This window comes from Plecotus auritus (assembly GCF_963455305.1).
Source record: "Plecotus auritus genome assembly, chromosome: 7".
NCBI lineage: Eukaryota > Metazoa > Chordata > Mammalia > Chiroptera > Vespertilionidae > Plecotus > Plecotus auritus.
In genome coordinates this window covers 55,761,843-55,782,839 of record NC_137774.1, presented here as the reverse complement: position 1 = coordinate 55,782,839, position 20,997 = coordinate 55,761,843, and the positions used below count along the sequence as shown (strand labels likewise).

The 20,997-nt window shown below is 45.9% G+C and overlaps 1 protein-coding gene across 8 annotated transcripts in view; it reads left to right on the top strand.

Annotated features, from left to right (window-relative positions):
• MPRIP (myosin phosphatase Rho interacting protein) overlaps positions 1–20,997 on the top strand; it is a 188,624-nt gene that overhangs the window by 41,253 nt on the left and 126,374 nt on the right. For all 8 annotated transcript variants that reach the window (XM_080682844.1, XM_080682845.1, XM_080682846.1 and 5 more), the window contains exons 2-3: positions 7,501–7,578; positions 9,404–9,469. In XM_080682844.1, the coding sequence (XP_080538970.1) occupies positions 7,501–7,578; positions 9,404–9,469 (144 nt within the window). The remainder of the gene's footprint in view (positions 1–7,500; positions 7,579–9,403; positions 9,470–20,997) is intronic.

The following is a 20,997-nucleotide window of genomic DNA, read 5'->3' as shown; positions in this document are numbered from 1 at the left end:
TGGAAGCTTTTTGATGACTGCTTGTTCCATTTTTAGTTTTTTGAGGAAACTCCATACTGTTCTCCAGAGTGGCTGCACCAGTCTGCATTCCCACCAGCAGTGCACGAGGGTTCCTTTTTCTCCGCATCCTCGCCAGCACTTGTCATTTGTTGACTTGATAATAGCCATTCTGACAGGTGTGAGATGGTACCGCATTGTTGTTTTAATTTGCATCTCTCTGATGATTAGTGACTTTGAGCAGGTTTTCATATGTCTCTTGGCCTTCCTTCTGTCTTCTTTCGAAAAGTGTCTATTTAGATCAGTTGCCAAATTTTTGATTGGGTAGTTTATCTTCTTTTTGTTAAGCTGCATGAGTTCCCTGTAAATGTTGGAGATTAAACCCTTATCGTTGATATCATTGGCAAATATGTTCTCCCATGCAGTGGGCTTTCTTGTTGTTTTATTGATGGTCTCCTTTGCTGTGCAAAAGCTTTTTATTTTGATGTAGTCCCATTTGTTTATTTTCTCTTTAGTTTCCATTGCCCTAGGAGCAGTATCAGTGAAGAAGTTGCTTCGGCATATGTCAGAGATTTTTCTGCCTGTGGATTCCTCTAGTATTTTTATGGTTTCTCGTTGTATGTTTAAGTCCTTGGTCCATTTTGAGTTTATTTTTGTGTATGGTGTAAGTTGGTGGTCTAGTTTCATTTTTTTGCATGTATCTGTCCAATTTTCCCAACACCATTTATTGAAGAGACTGTGTTGACTCCATTGTATGTTCATGCCTCCTTTGTCAAATATTAATTGAGCGTAGTGATTTGGGTCGATTTCTGGATTCTCTATTCTATTCCACTGGTCTATATGTCTGTTCTTGTGCCAGTACCAGGCAGTTTTGAGAACAGTGGTTTTGTAATACAGCTTGAAATCTGGTATTGAGATCCCACCTACTTTGTTCTTCTTTCTCAGGATTGCTGTGGCTATTCAGGGTCTTCTTTTATTCCAGATGAATTTTTGGAAAGTTCGTTGTAGGTCTGTGAAATATGCCGTTGGTATTTTAATGAGGAGTGCATTGAATCTATAGATTGCTTTGGGAAGTATGGACATTTAATGATGTTGATTCTCCCAATCTATGAACATGGTATGTTCTTCCATCTGTTTGTGTCTTCCTCTATCTCTTTTTTTCAGTGTCCTCTAGTTTTCTGCATATAGGTCTTTTACCTCCTTAGTTAAGTTTATTCCTAGGTATCTTAATTTTTTTGGTGCGATGGTAAATGGGATTGCTTTTTTAGTCTTTCTGTAAGTTCACTATTTGTATATAGAAATGCCATAGATTTCTTGGCATTAATTTTGTATCCTGCTACATTGCCAAATTCATTTATTAAGTCTAATAGTTTTTTGATGGAGTCTTTAGGGTTTTTTATGTATAATATCATGTCATCTGCAAATAAGGACAGCTTTACTTCTTCTTTTTCAATTTGGATGCCTTTTATTTCTTCTTCTTGTCTAATTGCAATGGCTAATACTTCCAGTACTATGTCAAACAGGAGTGGTGAGAGTGGGCATCCCTGTCTTGTTCCTGTTCTTAGGGGAAATGGTTTTCGTTTTTGCCCATTGAGTATGATGTTAGCTGTGGGTTTATCATATATAGCTTTTATTATGTTGAGGTATGATCCTTCTATTCCCACCTTGTTGAGAGTTTTTATCAAGAAAGGGTGTTGGATTTTGTCAGATGCTTTTTCTGCATCAATTGATATGACTATGTGATTTTTATCTCTCAATTTGTTTATGTGATGTATCACGTTTATTGATTTGCGGATATTGTACCATCCTTGCATCCCTGGGATAAATACTACTTGGTCATGGTGTATGATCTTTCTGATGTACTGCTGTATCCGATTTGCTAGAATTTTGTTGAGATTTTGGCATCTACGTTCATGAGGGATATTGGCCTGTAATTCTCTTTCATTGTGTTGTCTTTATCTGGTTTTGGTATTAGTGTGATGCTGGCTTCATAGAAGGAGCTTGGAAGTGTTCCTTCCTCTTGAAATTTTTGAAATAGTCTGAGGAGGATAGGTTTTAGTTCTTCCTTGAATGTTTGGTAAAACTCCCCTGTGAAGCCATCTGGCCCCGAGCTTTTGTTTGCTGGAAGCTTTTTGATGACTGCTTCAATTTCTTCCATAGTTATTGACCTATTGAGATGTTTAGATTCTTCCTGATTAAGTTTTGGAAGGTTTTATTTTTCTAGGAATATGTCCATTTCCTCCAGGTTGTCCAGTTTGTTGGAATAGAGTTGTTCATAGTATTTTTTAACAATCCTTTGTATTTTGGTGAGGTCTGTTGTTATTTCACCTCTTTCATTTCTGATTTTGTTTATTTGGGTCCTCTCTCTTTGCTTCTTGGTGAGCCTGGCTAGAGGTTCATCAATCTTGTTTATCCTTTCAAAGAACCAGCTCTTGGTTTTGTTGATCTTTTGTATTGTTTTTTTGGTCTCTATGTCGTTTATCTCTGCTCTGATCTTTATTATTTCCTTCCTTCTGCTTACACTGAGCTTTTCTTGTTGCTCTCTTTCTAACTCTTTGAGTTGTAGGGTTAGCTAATTTATTACCATTCTTTGTTGTTTTTTGCAGTAGACTTGTAGAGCTACGAACTTCCCTCTCAAGACTGCTTTCGCTGTATCCCATAGATTTTGGATTGTTGTATTTTCATTGTCATTTGTTGCCATGATGTTTTTTATTTCTTCCTTGATCTCTCTGGTAACCCAGTCATTGTTTAATAGCGTGCTGTTTAGTCTCCATATGTTTGATTTTTTTGGATTGTTTTTATTGTAGTTGATTTCCAGTTTTATACCACTGTGATCTGAGAAGATGCTCAATATGATTTCTATCTTCTTGAATTTGAAGAGACTTTGTCTATGACCCAACATATGGTCTGTCTTTGAAAATGACCCATGTGCACTTGAGAAGAATGTATATTCTGTGGCTTTGGGGTGAAATGTTCTGAAGATGTCAATTAATTCCATCTGGTCTAGTGAGTCATTTAGGATTGATGTTTCTTTGCTGATTTTTTGTTTAGAGGATTTGTCCAATGGTGATAGTGGGGTATTAAAGTCTCCTACTATGATTGTGTTGCTGTAAATCTCTCCTTTGATATCCCCCAGGAGTTTTTTAATGTATTTGGGTGCTCCTGTATTGGGTGCGTATATGTTTACCAGAGTTATTTCTTCTTGTTGGATTGCTCCCTTTAGTATTATGAAGTGGCCTTCCTTATCTCTTGTTATGTCCTTCACTTTGAGATCTAATTTGTGAGAGATAAGTATTGCTACCCCAGCTTTTTTTTCATTTCCATTTGCCTGAAAAACCTTTTTCCATCCCTTCACCCTCAGTCTGTGTGTGTCTTTTTTTCTGAGGTGGGTTTCCTGTAGACAGCATATATATATGGGTCATGTTTTCTTATCCACTCAGTTACCCTATGTCTTTTGATTGGGGCATTTAATCCATTTACATTTAAAGTTGTTATTGATGGGTACTTGTTTGTTACCATTTTTATTCTTTACCCTTGTGTTCCTTCTTTGCTTCCTATTTCTTCTTTTTACAGCAGACCCTTTAGCATTTCTTGCATTGCTGGTTTGGTGGTAATAAACTCCCTTAGTCCTTTCTTGTCTGTGAAGCTCCTGATTTCACCTTCAATTTTGATTGATAGCCTTGCTGGGTACAGGATTCTTGGATTCAGACCCTTCCTTTGCATGACTTTGTATATTTCATTCCATTCCTTTCTGGCCTGATGAGTTTCTGTTGAGAAGTCAGTTGCTAGTCTGATGGGGGTTCCTTTGTAGGTAACTTTCTGTCTCTCTCTGGCTGCTTTTAAGATTCTTATTTTGTTGTTGGTGTTTGCCAATTTAATTATAATGTGCCTTGGCGTCGGTCTTTTGGGGTTCATTTTGCTTGGGACTCTGTGTGCTTCTTGGATTTGTGTGGGGTTTTTCTTCCCTATATCTGGGAAGTTTTCTGTCATTATTTCTTCAAACAGGTTTTCTATTCCTTGCTTAGTTTCCTCTCCTTCTGGAACCCCTCTTATGCAGATGTTGTTTTGTTTTGTGTTGTCCCAAAGTTCCCTTAGGCTCTCCTGCTTTTTAATTTTTTTTTTCTAGAAGCTGCTCTACTTGGGTATTTTTTCTTACCTTGTCTTCTAGCTCACTGATGCAGTCCTCTGCTTCTTCTAGTCTACTGCTGATGCTTTCTATTGAGTTCTTTATAGCAGCGATGTCATTTTTCATTTCTTCTTGGTTCTTCTTCATTTCCTCTTGGTTCTTACTCATATTGTTGAATTTGTCTTCCATTATTTTCAGCCACTTTATGACCATTTCTCTGAATTCTTTCTCTGGCAGGTTGCTTGCCTCCATTTCATTTACTTCCTTTTCTGGTGATGGCTGCTTTTCTTTCATATGTGGACTGTTTCTTTGTCTCCCCATGGTCTCTCTTCTCCGGGTGTCTGGTTATGTAGTTCTCTCTCTCCTGTGTTGATTTAGAGGCACAAAATACAACACAACCAGGTACAACACACAAGGCACTGAACAGAAATGTATTCACGATATTAATAAAGGTGACCACCAGAGAAAGGCAACTTAGGGGATAGGAGAGAAAGAAGAAGAGGAAAAAGAAAGAAAGAAAAAAAAAAGGAGTGTCAAAATGAAATTGGGAAAAGAAAAAAAAGTAAGAGAGACAAGAAAGAGAATAAGAACGAAAAGGGGAATAAAGTATATATATGGGGAGAAAACTCCAATAGAACAGCCACTAATCCCAGCAAATGCCAGCAACAGGTACCTGGATGAATACAAACTACAAACAACAATTAATATCAAACGAGGTGAGGTAAAACAGATGCAAAAAAACAAAAACAAAGCAAACAAAAAAACAAAACAAAAAATTAAGCAAAACAATCTCACAAACAAGCATAAAAAATCAATACAATCAACATTCAAGCAAACAACAACAAAAGGACAGAGAGAAAAACATTTTTTTGGATAGTGAAGACAGAGAAGAGAGAGGTGTGTATGAACTCGGAGCAGGGGATTGGAAATTAGATATATAAGTAGGGTGAAATTTTAACAGGGGGTAAAAAGAAAGAATAGGGAAAATCTAAAGCAGGAAAAGGGTAAAAGAAACAGGACAACAAAAGGTCAAAAGTTAGGAAGAGAGTGATGGCATAAAGGTAGAGTTGAGATAAAGTAGAATGATGCTAAAGGAAAGAAGAAAATAGAATGTAGAACACTAATCTCAAAGTCAGATAAAGAAAAAATAAAATGACACTTTTTAAAAAAAAAGGTAAAATAGTAGTAGTAATAATACTGATTGAAAATAAAAATGTAATAATTAAAAAGGTAAAAGTGAAGAAAAAATAAAAAATATTAGTTTCTTAAGTAAAAGATGAAAAAGAAAAAAATAATAAAAAAAATAAAAATAAAATGTGTAGTAGTGAAGGTCATTCACTTCCTGTATTGTTCTGTTTGGCACGCCTGTTTTCCAGTCAGGACAGTATTGCAGTTCCCTGTGTTCCACTGCTCCTCAGTGTTGTAAGCCAGTCCTGATTTTTAAGCAGGCGGTGTGTCTTACTTTCTTGTATTCCTTTATTTGTGATTACACAAGAGTCAATTTGTGATTCAGCCCCTGGGTGGCAGTGTTTCTGGGTTGACCTCCGGGTCTATAGATCCTCTTCTACCCTGTGCTTAGATCCTGCTTTCCCTGTGGCACTCAATACCGGTTTGTGGGAGTGGGCTGCCCCAGAGCTGGTTCTCTGACGGTCACTCCCCACTCTGATCCCCAGGTTCCAGAAAAACAACTTTCCTCTGCAGTCTCCTAGGCTGTTCCCAATTGGGTGATCCTATGTATTGGGCTCAGTAATCAGAAGCAAGAATTCAAAGAGGGAAAGCGCAAGTGTGCGAACTCCGGGTCTGCGCGCAAGCTTGCGCAATCCCTCTTTTCCCCTTGTGTCCAAGCAGCCGGCACACTCCCAAAATTTTTAGGCTGTCCTTCTGCGTCAGATCAAAATGGGTTGCTTTTTAGAGATCCCCTCTGTTAGCAGCTCTGAGGACCCCCTTCCACATTCACGGATCACGCCAGCCCCATCAGCCACGGATTTTTCTAGGTGCAGACTTCCCCCGGTCCTCCAGCTCCCCGCAGTGCGCGCGTTTCTCTGTCCTGCCGGGACCAGAGACCTCACCTTATCGCAGGCAAAATCTGACCTTTCCATGGTGGAGTGTAGAGCTCCTCTGAATCCGCGTGTTTGCACCAATTGGGGACTGGTGCTTTGGGGTTCACAGCTATTTGGTGGGTGCCGCAGTTGTAGATTTTCAGGCTTCAGATAACATCCATTTTCACCTTCAGGATGGCGTGGTCTCTGCGTCCAAGCCGGTGGCTCCGGGAGGGAACCTAGCAGCAGTGAGGGCTGCCCGGTCAGGGGACCCCCGTCCAGCAGTCCCCCACCTTCTCCTGGAGTGTAGCTGTCCCTTAACTCTCCAACAGACACTCCCTGTGCGACCCTGAGCTGTTCTTTCTATCTGCTCTGGGACACGTCTGTCTATTCCACCGCCATTTTTCCACCTCAGTACTTCATGCCTTTTTGTTGCTGAATAATATTCCATTGTATGGATACACCAGGTTTGTTTATCCATTCATCTGTTGATGGTTATTAAGGTGGTTTTACCTTTTGGTCATTGTTTGCAGTGGTGCTGTTAATATTCATGTCCAAGTTTTTATTTAAGCACCTGCTTTCAGTTTTCTTGGATGTGTATACTTAGGAATGGAATTCTGGGTTGCACGGAATTTTATATTTAACCTTTTGAGGAACTGCCAGCCTGTTTTCCACAGTGGCTACACCATTTTATGCACCTTTGCATTATCTCGTCCAACCTCACATAAGTTTCATGGGGTCTAGATATAATTATTATCCATCTTCCTCCCTTTCAAATGGGAGAATTGAGACTCAAAGGGTTTTCAGGCCAAGGTCATACAGCCACTAATTTGATGGCTCTTTGGCCAGTGCTAGCTGTGATCACTAAATCAGTGTCTCTTCTCCCAGACCCTGGTTTGACCATCAGGGTGAGGGCTTTTGACTCTGTTGTTCATGTGATATAGCTAGTGCTAGCACACATTGGCACTCACAGGGCTTTTGAAGAAAATGCCATTTTTTCCTGATCTTGGTGGCGTGATTGGGAACTTGGGAGAGGCATCTGTTTCTTAGGAGTTCCTAAACTCTGCACTTTCTCAGCATCTTGCTGGGTGTTGTGTTCCAGTCTTCATACCAGATGCTGCAGACCTCCCATGAGCCTCTGTGTCAAACATCTTTCTTGGAGACTCAGCCTGTGGCTGGGGGATGAGCTGTGTGGAATGTGCTAAGCAGAGGTGACTTCTGTTTCTCCCAAGTGCTTGTCATTAATTTGACTGTTGAAATTTGTTCTCTCTCTCTTTCTCTCTCTCTCTCTCTCTCTCTGGTCCAAGGCCACTTATGACCTGCCCTTTTCTCCTCTAGGCAAAACCCATTTATGGTGGCTGGCTGCTCTTGGCTCCAGATGGGACTGACTTTGACAATCCAGTACATCGGTCTCGGGTAAGGGAATCATGAACTCCCGGGGTGGGAGGGACCAGAGAGGGGCATACTGACAGAATTGAAGAGGGAGATGCAGAATTGACAGCTGGTTAGGGGACGGTAGGGTCTGCAGGTTCGGAACCCCCATTTGGCAGACTTGGAGTACCCACAGGAAACGTCTCAATTACACATAGTTAAATCTGGTGCTCCCTTCACAATAAGAAACTCTCACATGGTGCTGCTTGCGTCATGGCTCAGCTTGACTCTAGAAATAGTTAAATGGAAAAGGAAAATCAAAAGGGCAGTTCAGCCAATGTTTGCAGGTATGCTACTTAGGCTCCCAGTTCCTTCAGTGCCAAGGCCCTGCCTCCTGCAGCTTCCTCCTTTCCTTCCTTTCCTCTCCTCCCTTCCTCCCTTGCCAGGGATTCAGCACATAGGTGCTAGGAAAGGGATGTGGCCCAGCCCATTGGTCCCTGCTGTGCACAGGCTGCTGGAGCAGTGAGATGGTCAAACCAGCCTTGCCCCTGACCAGAGGTTTTTATTCCTCTGCCAGGGATCCCCTTTGGATTTGACTTCAACTAAAGACCTCTTTCCTTTTCCACATGCTTTTTTCCAGGTGCTGTTGCCTGTACCCTATAAATTTCTTCAACTCTGGTCCCTCTTATCCCCTGCTCACTCAGAGAGCCTCTGGCCTGTCTCTTGGTCTCTGCTGCTCCCAGCCTGAATGCTATACTCTGGGGCGGGGCTTGTGGGCCCCACAGACCTTGTATTGTGTCTGGGTCCTTTGGGATTCCTTCTAGAATGGGCTTTGTCTTTAGAGACTACAAATAGTGCCTTGGGAATGTTTGTTGGGAAGAGTTTCTCCCTGGACACCCAGCGTGGACCAGTCCTCTACAGTCCTCTTTGTAAGGTTCCATGAGTGTCCTGTTTCTCCCACCAGGCGGGAGAGCTGTGCTTCAATGCCTGCAGGAACCATTTATATTGAGGTCATACAGAATTGCTTCTAATGGGAAATCATTCATATAAATGATGTAATTCTGGCCCAAAGCAAAGAGACATGATATTTTAGTTAGTTCTTGTGGCCTTATTGCCGGTAAAAGTATGAATTATGTTGGGCTTTTTGAAATGTTGAAAACGGGTCATGGATCCTCATGAAGAAGGCACATACCCTCATGGGTCCTTTTTATTCCACTGTCAGTGCCATTGGACCACCCTTGTCCCTAGTGCCTGGCTTTTGGTTGGAGAGTGGAAAGGGCACCCTGCCAGTCGCATGCTCCCTGGACATCAGAATTAGTTGTTCCCACTCAACAGTTTTGATTTTTGTTAGCTCACTTCTTAGTGAGTACTAGAGCTGGCTATCTCTTTCCCTGTCTCCCTTTCCCTGTGGATCATTGGAACAACCTCTTATAGCAGTTTCCTATATTTTCTCAGAGGTGGGTGATCAGTGCTTGGTGTTCTCAGGTTATTCCATATTGTGTCAGATAATTCATAAAATAAATATTGACACATACCATGTGATAAGCTCTGTGCTAGGTACCTAAAGAATACAAAAAGGTGATCAAGACATTTCTGCTCCTGAAGCTTGCAATTAAAATAAATCAGACATCTTGTTAATTCTCAGTAACTTGTATGGAAGCATACTGGGTGGTTTGGGCTTCTCTGGCCCAGTCCTGGATAATAAATCACTGTTCTTCCACCTGGGGTCCCTCCTTTCCTGCCATCTGCCTCAGAAATGGCAGCTGTGGAATCAGCATTCTTTAAATACAGGTTTGTCAGACACCGGGGCTCAGCAAGGGGAGATCAGGGCCAGAACCCTCCTAAACACCCACTCCGTGTTCCTTTGCAGAAATGGCAGCGGCGGTTCTTTATCCTCTATGAGCATGGCCTCCTGCGCTACGCCCTGGATGAGATGGTGAGTGTCCTTCTTGGCCCCCTCCTTGTCTCCAGCTTCGCCAGGCCACTTCATTGTGGCTGCATTTGCATCATCTGTGAGCACAGCATCTGTGTGCTCTCACTTGGGCTTCTGTTTTGGAGCCTGGGATTTTTGAAGAACTTGTGGTAACGGTAGAGCTGACCCTTAAAACCTAGACCTTTGGTTTGAAGCATCTTCAGTGGTCATGGGTGAGAGTAAGTAGTGTGGGAGGAAGTCACTTCTATCCACGGCTTCTAGGAGTTGGACTTGGCCAGAGCACTCCTAGGAGAAGTGGAGCAGGCTGTGGACCTGCAGGGCAGATGGGAGGCTGGCTGTGCTGTACAGGCATGTGGAAGTTGGGCACATGTGTTTACCTGCTGTAGTCCCAAGATTGCCCTTCTGTTCCATGGCTGTAATTGGTCTTGCTCATCCAACTGATCTGCAGAAGCCTCCTGGTTGGCATTGTTCTTCTAGTCACTAAGCCAGGGCATGTAGGTCCTTGCCCTGTCACCCCCTGGTTTGCTTCCTGCTTCCTGGTCTGGATGAGTGTTTATTGCTCTTGGTCCAGAGGCAAACTCGAAAACCAACCAGGTAGAATGTCCTGGCTTTTCTTTTTCTACCCATTTTGTGTACTGATTTTTTTTCTCTAAAGGAGATTGGTCTCCTGACTAAGGTATGACTGAATTCCAAGCTTTATAAAGGGTTGGAGATGGAGAATTTGAGCATCTTTTCTGGTTCCATTTGAGTATGTGAATGTGAGTGCATTCATTTGTACAGCATTTTTAAATTGGGATTATCCTAGAAAATCTAGTCACACCATGTAAAATAGGTTAACCCATGCCTTTGCAGGAAGGGTGAAAGCAGGGTCTAGAGGTGTGAGCAGAAATGACTGTCTACCCAAGGGCCTCACACTATGTGGACACTTGGGTTTTAGGGTGGTTATTACAGCTAATAGGTGAATATAAGTGGGTTCCCTTCCACGCGTGGGTCCTAATCTTTGTACTGATGCTTTCTCTATTTTGTTTCTGGGATGAATTAATAGGTATGATATCTAGTGTGGAATTAATAGGTATGACACTTAGTTCTTCATTGACTATCACCTCATTGGTTCCTTCTTAAAAGGAACTTTCTTCCTTCTCATTCTTTCTGTGAGCATATTTGTGCAATGTGGATGGGCCACAGAGGGTTTTTACCATGGAAACATCTGTGATCCAGAGTGATCTGAGGTGACTGGGTTGGAGGTGAGAGCTAATGGGGCGGTGGAACTCGGGAGAGGTGGGAGCAGGGAAACTGATTTCACTTGGACACTCGTTTCCTTTGAGGAAAGGCGGCAGGTGTGGAGGCAGAGCTGGTGCTCCCCATGAGTTCTCCCAACTTGGCTGTGGTGCCTGCAGCGGCGCTGGAGCAGGAGCTGGGCTGCTAAGAGCCTGGAGGTTGGTTCACTGTGTCCTCCCTGCTGCCTGTGACCTGTTCAGAAGCCCTGAGAAGACTAGCAATTAGAGAAGAGCCTCAGTTACTGGGTTATATTCGGACTGGGCTGGGCAATGAACCATCCCGAAAAGAGTTCCCTGGACTTTCCTTGCACATCGATTATTCTGGTCAGGAAATCTTTCTGTAGGTCTAACTGGAGTCCAGCACAGTTCATTATTCCCTTCAGTTCAGTTGCACAGGCACAAAGAGGGTGGCTACTGGGGATGCCTTTGTGTGGGCACAAATGCAGAGCACATGCTGCATCCCAAGAGCTGTTGAGCCCTGAGGACTGACACCTTGCAGTACAATTTGGTCTCCCAGCAACCTGGATGCTGGTTGGGCAGAAGTGGAGCTGTGCTAGTGACGTGAGAAAAGAAAGAAGCCTCAAGAAAAACTTGGACTGCAGGAAGGGCATTGGGGGAATGCCCAGAGTTGAGAGTTTTGGGCCATGGGCCACTTTCTGGCAGATGACCTTGGAGCTTCAGGACCCTGTGAGCCAGTTAGTGCTGATCTGCCCAAACTGTGGGCAGTACAGATACACTGCCTCTCCAGGGAAGAAAGTGGCATTATTTCTATGAGTGAAAAAACAACTGTGGCAGTTGTTTTGAAAAAGCAGCATTTCATGTGTAAGGATTTTCCCTTATGTTTGGGCAAGGTTTCAAGGAAGCATCTGGGTTGCACTTACGAAGAGGCTGGGTGAAGGGGCAGTCAGGTGCCAGCGGCCCATGGTCAGCATCATCGGCCATTGCCCATGGGGCTTACAGGCAGGCTCCTGTTCCCCAGTGGTTTGTATCAGGCCTTGTTCTTCATGGCCACTTGCCGGATGAGCATGATCCAGAATCCTGGAGCTCCAGCCCAGAGGTCAGTTTTCCTGAAGCCTAGATGCCCTGCCTCGCCCTGGCCAGCAGGAGTCCTGAGACCTGGAGCAGAGCTTTTCAGGCAGTGTGTGTGTGAATGGAATTCTAGCCACGCTGGAGGTTTTCTCAGTGGGGACCACAGTGCCTCTAAGGCAGTGGTTCTCAATCTTTCTAATGCCGCGACCCTTTAATACAGTTCCTCAAGTTGTGGTGACCCCCAACCATAAAATTATTTCCGTTGCCACTTCATAACTGTAATTTTGCTACTGTTATGAATCGTAATGTAAATATCTGTGTTTTCTGATGGTCTTAGGTGACCCTGCTAGCGGTTCTCAACCTGTGGGTTGTGACCCACAGGTTGAGAACCACTGCTGTACAGCTTAAGACCATCGGAAAACACAGATATTTACATTACAATTCATTAACAGTAACAAAATTACAGTTATGAAGTGGCAACGGAAATAATTTTATGGTTGGGGGTCACCACAACTTGAGGAACTGTATTAAAGGGTCGCGGCATTAGAAAGGTTGAGAACCACTGCTCTAAGGGCTCCCCTGTCTGGAGTCATCTTTGATTCTCACAGCTGTGTGGGGAGAAGGGGTTGCTACTGGCTCTGGTAGGTGGAGGTCAGGGGTGCTGCTTGATGTGCTGTGATGCACAGAACAGCACCCCCTACGAGAATGTGTCGGGTTCCAGAGGTCAGCAGTGCCAAGGCTTAGAAACATTGAGATCTTGTCAATGACTTATTTAAATTTTTAAAAATGAAAACATGAGTTGTTGTCATCCCTGTTCTTAAAGGGTACGGAAGGACTCAGCCATCAGATTTTCTGGGAATGAGAGAGGTGATGGGGCAGGGTTAGCCTGCTGGTTGGTATGGTAAGTGCCAGGCAAGGAATAGGGGTGGGCCTTTTTCTTGTATGAAGGAGTTTCTGTGAAGTGTCCCTGCACATCAGGTGACCACAGGGCTAGCAGAACTGCATAGGCATGGCTTTTACCCAGGGAGCATAGGTACCACTTCCTGTGGCATACTCAGGCTCTCCTGCCTGGACAATGGCCCCACTTGGTGTGGTCTCCAAGCCCAGCAGCTCTGAGCAGCCAGTAGCCACCATTGATGCTACCACCCCTGCCAAGCTTTGCTCCATAGACCCCCGGCCCTCTAGACCTCCATAGTTAATTTGCATGTATTAATTTTTGTACCATTTTATAGCTGGGCTGTTCCCTTAAAACTTAGTCACAATCTCTTTCAAATTGTCACTTGACTTTTATACAATACTAGAGGTCCGGTGCATGAAATTCGTGCACGGGGGGGGGGGGGTGGTCCCTCAGCCCAGCCTGCACTCACTCCAATCTGGGATCCCTCTCACAATCCAGGACTGCTGGCTCCCAACTGCTCGCCTGCCTGCCTTCCTGATTGCCCCTAACCGCTTCTGCCTGCCAGCCTGATCACCCCCTAACCATTCCCCTGCCAGCCTGATTGATGCCTAACTGCTCCCCTGCCAGCCTGTTTTCCCCTAACTGCCCTCCCCTGCAGGCCTGGTCACCCATAACTGCCCTCCCCTGCAGGCCTGGTCACCCCTAACTGCCCTCCCCTGCAGGCTTGATCGCCCACAACTGCCCTCCCTTGCAGGCCTGGTCCCTCCCAACTGCCCTCCCCTGCTGGCCTGATCACCCACAACTGCCCTCCCTTGCAGGCCTGGTCCCTCCCAACTGCCCTCCCTTGCTGGCCATCTTGTGGTGGCCATCTTGTGACCACAGGGGGGCAGGATCTTTGACCACATGGGGGCAGCCATCTTGTGCGTTGGAGTGATGGTCAATCTGCATATTACTCTTCTATTTGATAGGATAGAGGCTGGTACACGGGTGGGGGCCAGCTGGTTTTCCCTGAAGGGTGTCCTGGATCAGGGTGGGGGTTCCCTTGGGGTGTGGAGCAGTCTGGGCGAGGGGCCTGTGGTGGTTTGCAGGCCGGCCACGCCCCCTGGTGACCCAAGCGGAGGCCCTGGTTTCTGGGGTTTATTTATCTTCTACAATTGAAACTTTGTATCCTGGAGCGGAGCCAAGCCTTCTGCTTGCTCCCTGGCGGCAGTCATTTCTCTTGGGATTTATGTATCTTCTATAATTGAAACTTTGTAGCCTTAAGCAGAGGCCTGGGCTGGCCAGGGTGTGCAGAAAGCTTGGCTTCCTCCATCGCCGGGGGAAACCCTAGCCTCCTGCTCTTTCCAGCTCCGTGGCTGCCACCATTTCTGTTTGGATTTATGTATCTTCTATCATTGAAACTTTGTAGCATTGAGTGGAGGCCTAGGCTGACAAGGGCAGGCAGAAAGCTTGGCTTCCTCTATTGCTGGGGAAACCCAAGCCTCCCTCCTGCTCTCAGTGGCTGTAGCCATCTTGGTTGGGTTTATTTGCATATTTGCTCCTGATTGGCTGGTGGGCATGGCTTGTGGGTATAGTGGAGTGATGGTTAATTTGCATATTATTCTTTTATTAGATAGGATTACTATTTGTTTGTTTAAATGTTATCTTACCAACTAGATTGTGACATGTGTGTGTTTTTCTTCATTGTTGGACCCTAATTCTTTTTAATTTCTTATTGATTTCAGAGAGGAAGGGAGAGGGAGAGATAGAAACATCAATGATGAGAGAGAACCATTGATTGGCTGCCTCCTGCATGCCCCACACTGGGGATTGAGCCCACAACTCAGGTATGTGCCCTAACCGGAAATCAAACTGACCTCCCAGTTGCATTTGGGAAATTTCTTTTCCTTTTTTGGGAAAATTGTCTCAACCACTGAGCCACACCAGCTGGGCTTGGGCCCTAATTCTTGGTATCTTTCTGCATTGTCTGGCCTGAGGCTTATATGGTAGTAAAGACAAGTAAATATTTGTTAAGTTGAACTAACACCCTTTGTAAATGCATTGTTGCAGAATTTCTGCTTTCAATTTGAGAAGGTAGGAGCTGAGGTGCGTTTGGGAGAGGGGTTAGGTGTGTTGTGTGTGCAGCTCTTAATGGTTCCTTAGCAGAAGGAAGAAGGCCCTCCAGAGGGCTCCAGAGAACCAACAGTGGGGGGGTGGGGGAAGGCTTGTCTGGGCCCCTTCACTGGGACCAAGAGGGACACAGCAGTTGCTGTAGTTGCCAGGAGTCCCATGCAGAGGAGGAGGGCTCAGTCCCTGGGTCGTGTCTGCCTCAGCCCTGCTCTGAGAGGTCTTTCTGCTTGGGGATTTCTGCTGGGTCTGGGCCCTCAGGACTGACTTCTGCCTTTCTCTTCTAGGTGGCTCTGAATTGGGACTAACTTTAGGGAATCACTTTTTCTTACTTGGGAAGTTTTTTTCTTACTGCACCCACATACCCTGTAATTGGGTGTTGAGGTGAGGCAATCTTCCCAAACGAGGAAAAGAAATGCAAGCTGAGGTGAGGTGGGCTCAGGGCAGCCTTACAGACAGTGGGGGGCTGGGCCTCTGGTTTTTCAGGAGTGGACACTGTAAAGAATCTAAAAACCTCAAACTACCGCCTCTCTCCTCTACTTTTGTTTTCTTCCTGTAATCCGCCCATTATTGTACCAAATTCTGCCACTTCTTTTTTTAAAAATATATTTTTATTGATTTTGGAGAGGAAGGGAGAAGGAGAGAGAGAGAAACATCAATGAGAGAGAATCATTGATGGGCTGCCTCTTACACACCCCACACTGGGAATTGAGCCTGCAGCCCAGGCGTGTGCCCTGACCAGGAGTCGAACTGTGACCTCCTGGTTTATAGGTCGACGCTCAACCACTGGGCCACACTGGCCGGGCTGCCACTTCTTTTGACTTTTGGGGCCTGGTGTAAGGCTAAGTTGCTGGCATCATCAGAACTCAAAGATCATTTTGGAAGGCTTTTCCGGAGAAGTACCAAGTCCAGAAGGAAAGCAGGGCTAGGTGTTAGGCAGAGCAGGCTGAGCAGTGAAGCTCTGGCTCTTGCTTTCATGTTCTCTTCCTTTCCAGCTGGAAGCAGGCAGAAAGATGGTCTAAGCTTTGTTTGTTTTAAATTATGGTAAAATATATATAACAAATTTACCATTTTAACCATTTGTAAGAGTACAGTTCTATGGCATTAAGCACATTCACATTGTTGTGCAACCATCACCCCCATCTATCTGCAGAATTCTTTTCATCTTGCAAAACGGAAACACTATTTCTGATAAATGCTGACTCCTCAGTTCCCCTCCCCCCAGCCCCTAGCAGTCCCATTCTACTTTCTAAATCTGAATATTTTCCCTATGTTCTTCATATAAGTGGCACCATACAGTATTTGTCCTTCTGTGTCTGGCTAATTTAACTTAGTATAATGTCCTCAGGGTTGACCCAGGATGGAGCATGTATCATAATCTTCTTCCTTAAAAAAATGAAAGCGATGGGTCTAATGCTCCTGAACCCTGTCTGCTGAAACAAATGGGCCCTGGTCTCTCCCACATGGAAACCGACAAGATTGTACCCAGGCCTCTGTGGCAGGTGTGTGGTAGTAAGGGCCACCTTTTGCTGTGCGAGACTTCCCTTTCTCCTCTAAAGAGTCCTTCAGAGTTTGGACAGACTGAAGCTGCATGACTTTGTAGCTGCCATGCTACCAAGGACTTAAGCTCAGCCCACATCCCTAGACATACGAGGGAGACACTTAGCTCTCAAGGTGTGCTTTTCTTGGGGGCAGCTGTGGGTTTGTCAATTCCATACGATGCAAAGGTCCAGCCAGAGAAGTTACTCTGGGATTCTGTGCTTGTGTGTAAAGCCAGGGCTTGGTCTGCATGCTCTTCAGAGGACACCAAGTGCTGACAGGTTAGGTTTCTGGCTCCTTTATAGTTTGCTTCCTGTAGGACAGAGTCCTGGAGGCTGCTTTGACCTCAGGAACTTTGCCCACTTTACTCTTGACAAATTTAGGCCACTTCTGGTGTTGAGTCAAAGCCCTGAGTAGGACACAGATGGCCAAGGCCTAGGAGAGTGGGGAGGGGGCTTTCAGGGCCTGCCTGAGGTCCTCTCACTCCTCTGCAGCTGAGCCCTCTATCCCTCATCCATCATTTTGCGGACATTCTCCTGCATGAGAATCTCCTGATGGCAAGACCCAGGTATCCACAGTTTAACCACTTCCTGAGACATTTAGGAAGTGCTAATATTTGAGAACCGCTGCTTTAAGTTCTGGCATTGTTTCCCACCACTGGGAGCTTTCCTAGACAGGCTGAGGGTGTGCTTCATTGGTAACCATGGTGGCTGTTGTGTCCATAGCAAAGCCCTGCAGGGGAAGGACTCATGGCCAAAGAAGGCCCCTCTCGTGGTGAAGCTCACAGGCTGTTGAGACCCACATGAACATGTGAGGATTAACTACCAGACAAACCATGACACGCATGTTATTCAAGACATTGTGTGGCCTGGGAGTCAGAGGTGTCTTCTGGGAGGAAGGCAGGGTCTTGGCCTCCTTCCTGTTTGTCATGGAGATTGAGGAGGAGTGGCCAGTGCTCTGTGTTGGCTCTTCAGGAACAGTCTTTAATGTGGTTCTCACAACAACATGGATTGAGGCTATGTACATTTCACAGATGAAAAACAGGCCCAGCGAGATCGTGGAGTCGTTAAACTCATGAGTGACAGAACTTTGATTTGAGACACCTTCTGGGAGAATGATGGTGTCTTTTCTCAGTGGTCCTGTTCTTTGCTGTGTCTAGCGATGGCTGCCTCTCTGTCCAGGTACAGGAGCAAAGGGGCAGAGTGGCACTGCTGAGGGCCAGGCGGGCTCTTAGCATCTTGCCCACCCTTGGTTTTATCGGTAGCCACAGACTGGCAGTTAACAGTAATTTCCCTGTGTCTTTAAGCGCGTTGAGCTGCGCTGACCTCAGATCTGCAGTCTGGGTCTTGAACGTGGATTCAGAGGTGTGTGGAAATCAGAGTAAGATGAATTAGCCCTGTGCCTGTATATGAGGCAGAGAAGCTTCCTCAGACGCAGCCTCTTCGTGTTCAAAGGATGCGGTCGAGATGGGGATCAGAGAAGATCTGTTACAGGTTAATCTCATGTTTTTTAGGTTTACTTTAAAATCTGTCATGTGTTGGCCCTTTCTTTGGCCTTCATGCCTTTTTCCACATGGTTTCAGCCTCCAGGGAATGGAGGCAGGCCTGTTGGATTAGGTGCTGATAGCCCGGGGAGTGTAGGAAGAGTGTTGGTTCAGGAGTCCAGGAAATGTGGGTGTTTTTTGTTTTTAATTCTCACCCAAGGATATGTTTATTGATTTTAAAGGGGGAGAGAGAAACATCGATGTGAGAGAGATACATTGATAGGTTGCATCTCCTATGTGCCCCAACTGGGGATCAATCCTGCAAAATTTTGCTGCATGGAATAACACTCCCAACTGACTGAGCCACCTGGCCAGGGCAGAAAGGTGGGTTTTAATCCAGTTCCTCTGTTTTTGGCTGAGTGGCCGTGAGCAAGGTCCTCCTCTCTGCATGGTTTCCCTCCATAGGAGCCTGGCAGCGTTACTGAGCCTGCAGTGAGCTTCCCTCCTCATCGCTGCTCTTCTCCAGCCCTTTGCTTGCTGTGATATAATGGTAGTTTTAAAAATTAACTTTGAACTTAGAAGTGGTTTCATCCTTACACTAGCCCGTGGGCAGGTTGGGGGCTGGTGAAGAGAGACAGCCCCCAGGCCCTGTGGGTGCCCACACTCCCCGAGGGCTCTGGGTGCTATCACACACAGGCTGGGGACTGTCCAGTGGGCTCTGCACAGAACCTTGATACAAAATTTTAAGCGGATACAACCTGGTACTGCTGGAGTTGAAGCTGTGGAATGTTTGCAGCCTCTGTCCCAGCCGCAGTGAGGGTGTGCCCTGGCTGAAGGGTGTCCTCCTGCGGCTGAGTCACCCATGTACCTGCACAGGCGAGGTGCCTCTTGTTGATCATTCTGCTAACTCACTTTCCCAAAATAATTAACCTGTTTTTGAACCTTTTAAGAGTAGTAAATGCTTGCCAGTGTTGGCTGATGTGTGAAAAACAATCCTTCTAGGTAAACTTTGAGGCCAGTGCAGGGGCTGATGTTTGTGAGGAAAAGTGGAGAGCAGCTGGGAGATAGGCTGGGGGCCACTGGCAACTCAGTGGGCCAGGGCCCAGTGTGCTGGCTGTCAAGGTTGGCAAAACCTGGGCATGCTCAGGAGCTGTGGACCGACCGGCCAGGGTGTGTAGAGGGGAGTCCAGCGTGCTGAGGAGTTTACCCCTTCCCACTTTAGTTTTCTGGACCTGGGGTCTTAGATCTGAGGCCCTTGTCCCATCTTCCTTAATCGTGACAAGTAAAATAGTTCTCACCTCTTTGGGAGGGATGTTGTGATTAATTGCTTAGTGAGTCTTTATGTTAAAGATAAAATGTGATCTGTAAGTCTATGCTCTGCATGCCAGGCTTCCTGGCTGGAGGGTGAGGTGATGTGCAGTCCTGTGGTGTTGGTGTCATTTCCCAGCGGCAGGCAGTAGGTGACTGGGGGCCCTGTGCTCAGTGGCTCCCTGCTGGCCACTTTGCCTTAGAGCATCTTGAGGCCAACTTTTAGTTATTTTGAAATGTTAAAGTGAGAGAGCAAGGTATGACATAGATGAACCCAGGGGGGACAGGAAACTCTTTCCCAGGGGCAGTGAAGTCCTGTTGTTAAAAGGTCAGGGGTCATCAGTGAAGCTTACAAGTGCTACATGCCTTTTTGCCTTAAATTTTATTCACTACGATGGATGAAACTTCACCCATTAAAATGAACCTTGCTGATGCAAGGGCATTGCCTGTGTGATTCTCTGGAATTTTTATTTTATTTTATATTTTTATTTATTTCAGAGAGGAAGGGAGAAAGAGATAGAGACATCAATGATGAGAATCACTGATCGGCTGCCTCCTGCACGCCCCTCACTGGGGATCAAGCCCACAACCCGGGCATGTGCTCTGACCGGGAATCGAACACGACCTCCTGGTTCATAGGTCAACGCTCAACCACTGAGCCATGCCAGCCGGGCATCTCTGGGATTTTCAGTGTAGATGTTCTCTGGAAGCTGAGAGCTGAACTGCAAGTCTCTCCCCTTCCCTCCTTTTAACTTAAGCTGGGGAGGAGCTGGGAGACACAGGCCTGTGAAGCCAGTGAAAGTGCACCCTTCTGCCTCTGGTAGGTTTCTCTTGTCATGTACAACTCTGCATGCTGGCCCCGTGACATGCACCACATGGAACAGCTGGGACATGGAAGCTACCAGGGGCGAATCATGCGACTGTTTGGAGGAAGAACAGAGCAGACTTCTGGAGGTTAGAGCAGAAGGGTTTCTAGATATGACCTTGGTCTAGATCTTTGTTTTATTGGTGGGGAGACCCAGCTTAGGGGGTCACAGACTGGCACATGGGGCTCAACCGGTAAGTGTGGGGTGATAGCTGGGTTCCCTGGTTGCCTGGTCCTGATCTGGGGAGTGGGGTGGGAATAGAAGGGCTCATGTTTTATAGACGGGGCCTGAGTCTGAGGCAGTGCTCTTTTATATGGATAGCCTAAGCTTGGAGAGGAAAGAATTAGAGAACATATAGGAATGAGTGGCTAAAGAGGGTCAGGTGAAAGGGGCAAGTAAACACCTGTCAGGTGTGGTAGGAAGGCTCTGCAGAAACCCTCAGTCATTGTCAAGAACCAAGAGAAGGCGTAGGTCAGACATGGTTTCCTTCCTCTGTCCCTGTCGCCAGGATTCTCTTTTCCATGTGGGCCTCCTTGCACAGGACAGTGAGCACCTGGAGGGAGGACCTGCTATTGGCCTGCCGAGACAGGACGTTGGATAACATGTCCCGGTGGGGGAGAAGCTCTGCGCACATTGGCTGGTAGGGTGTGTCAGTCGGTCTGCCATCATCCTTGACTCTGGTGATTGAGTCTGTTGTAAACATTTTAAGAAACTCCTGCCCCCGAGAATCCGCCTTCTTTGACTTATAGACCACACTGCGAGGACTTGGTGACTTTGATTGCTCGGTGAATGCTTTCTGTCTCACTGGGACTATGTGCTTGCCTTTCTTCCCAGTTACATAAGTGGTGAGTCAAGGAGAACAAAGTAGTAATTACCTGCTTGCTTCTGTTCAGCGCCCCTGAGCCATGATGAGATCCCTCGTTCTTCTCGTTCTTCTCGCTGACTTCCCCAGGGCGCCTGCAGCTACTGAGCAGGGAGATTTGTGGTCACCCACGATTAATTAACAGAGAAGACTGACAATGGTT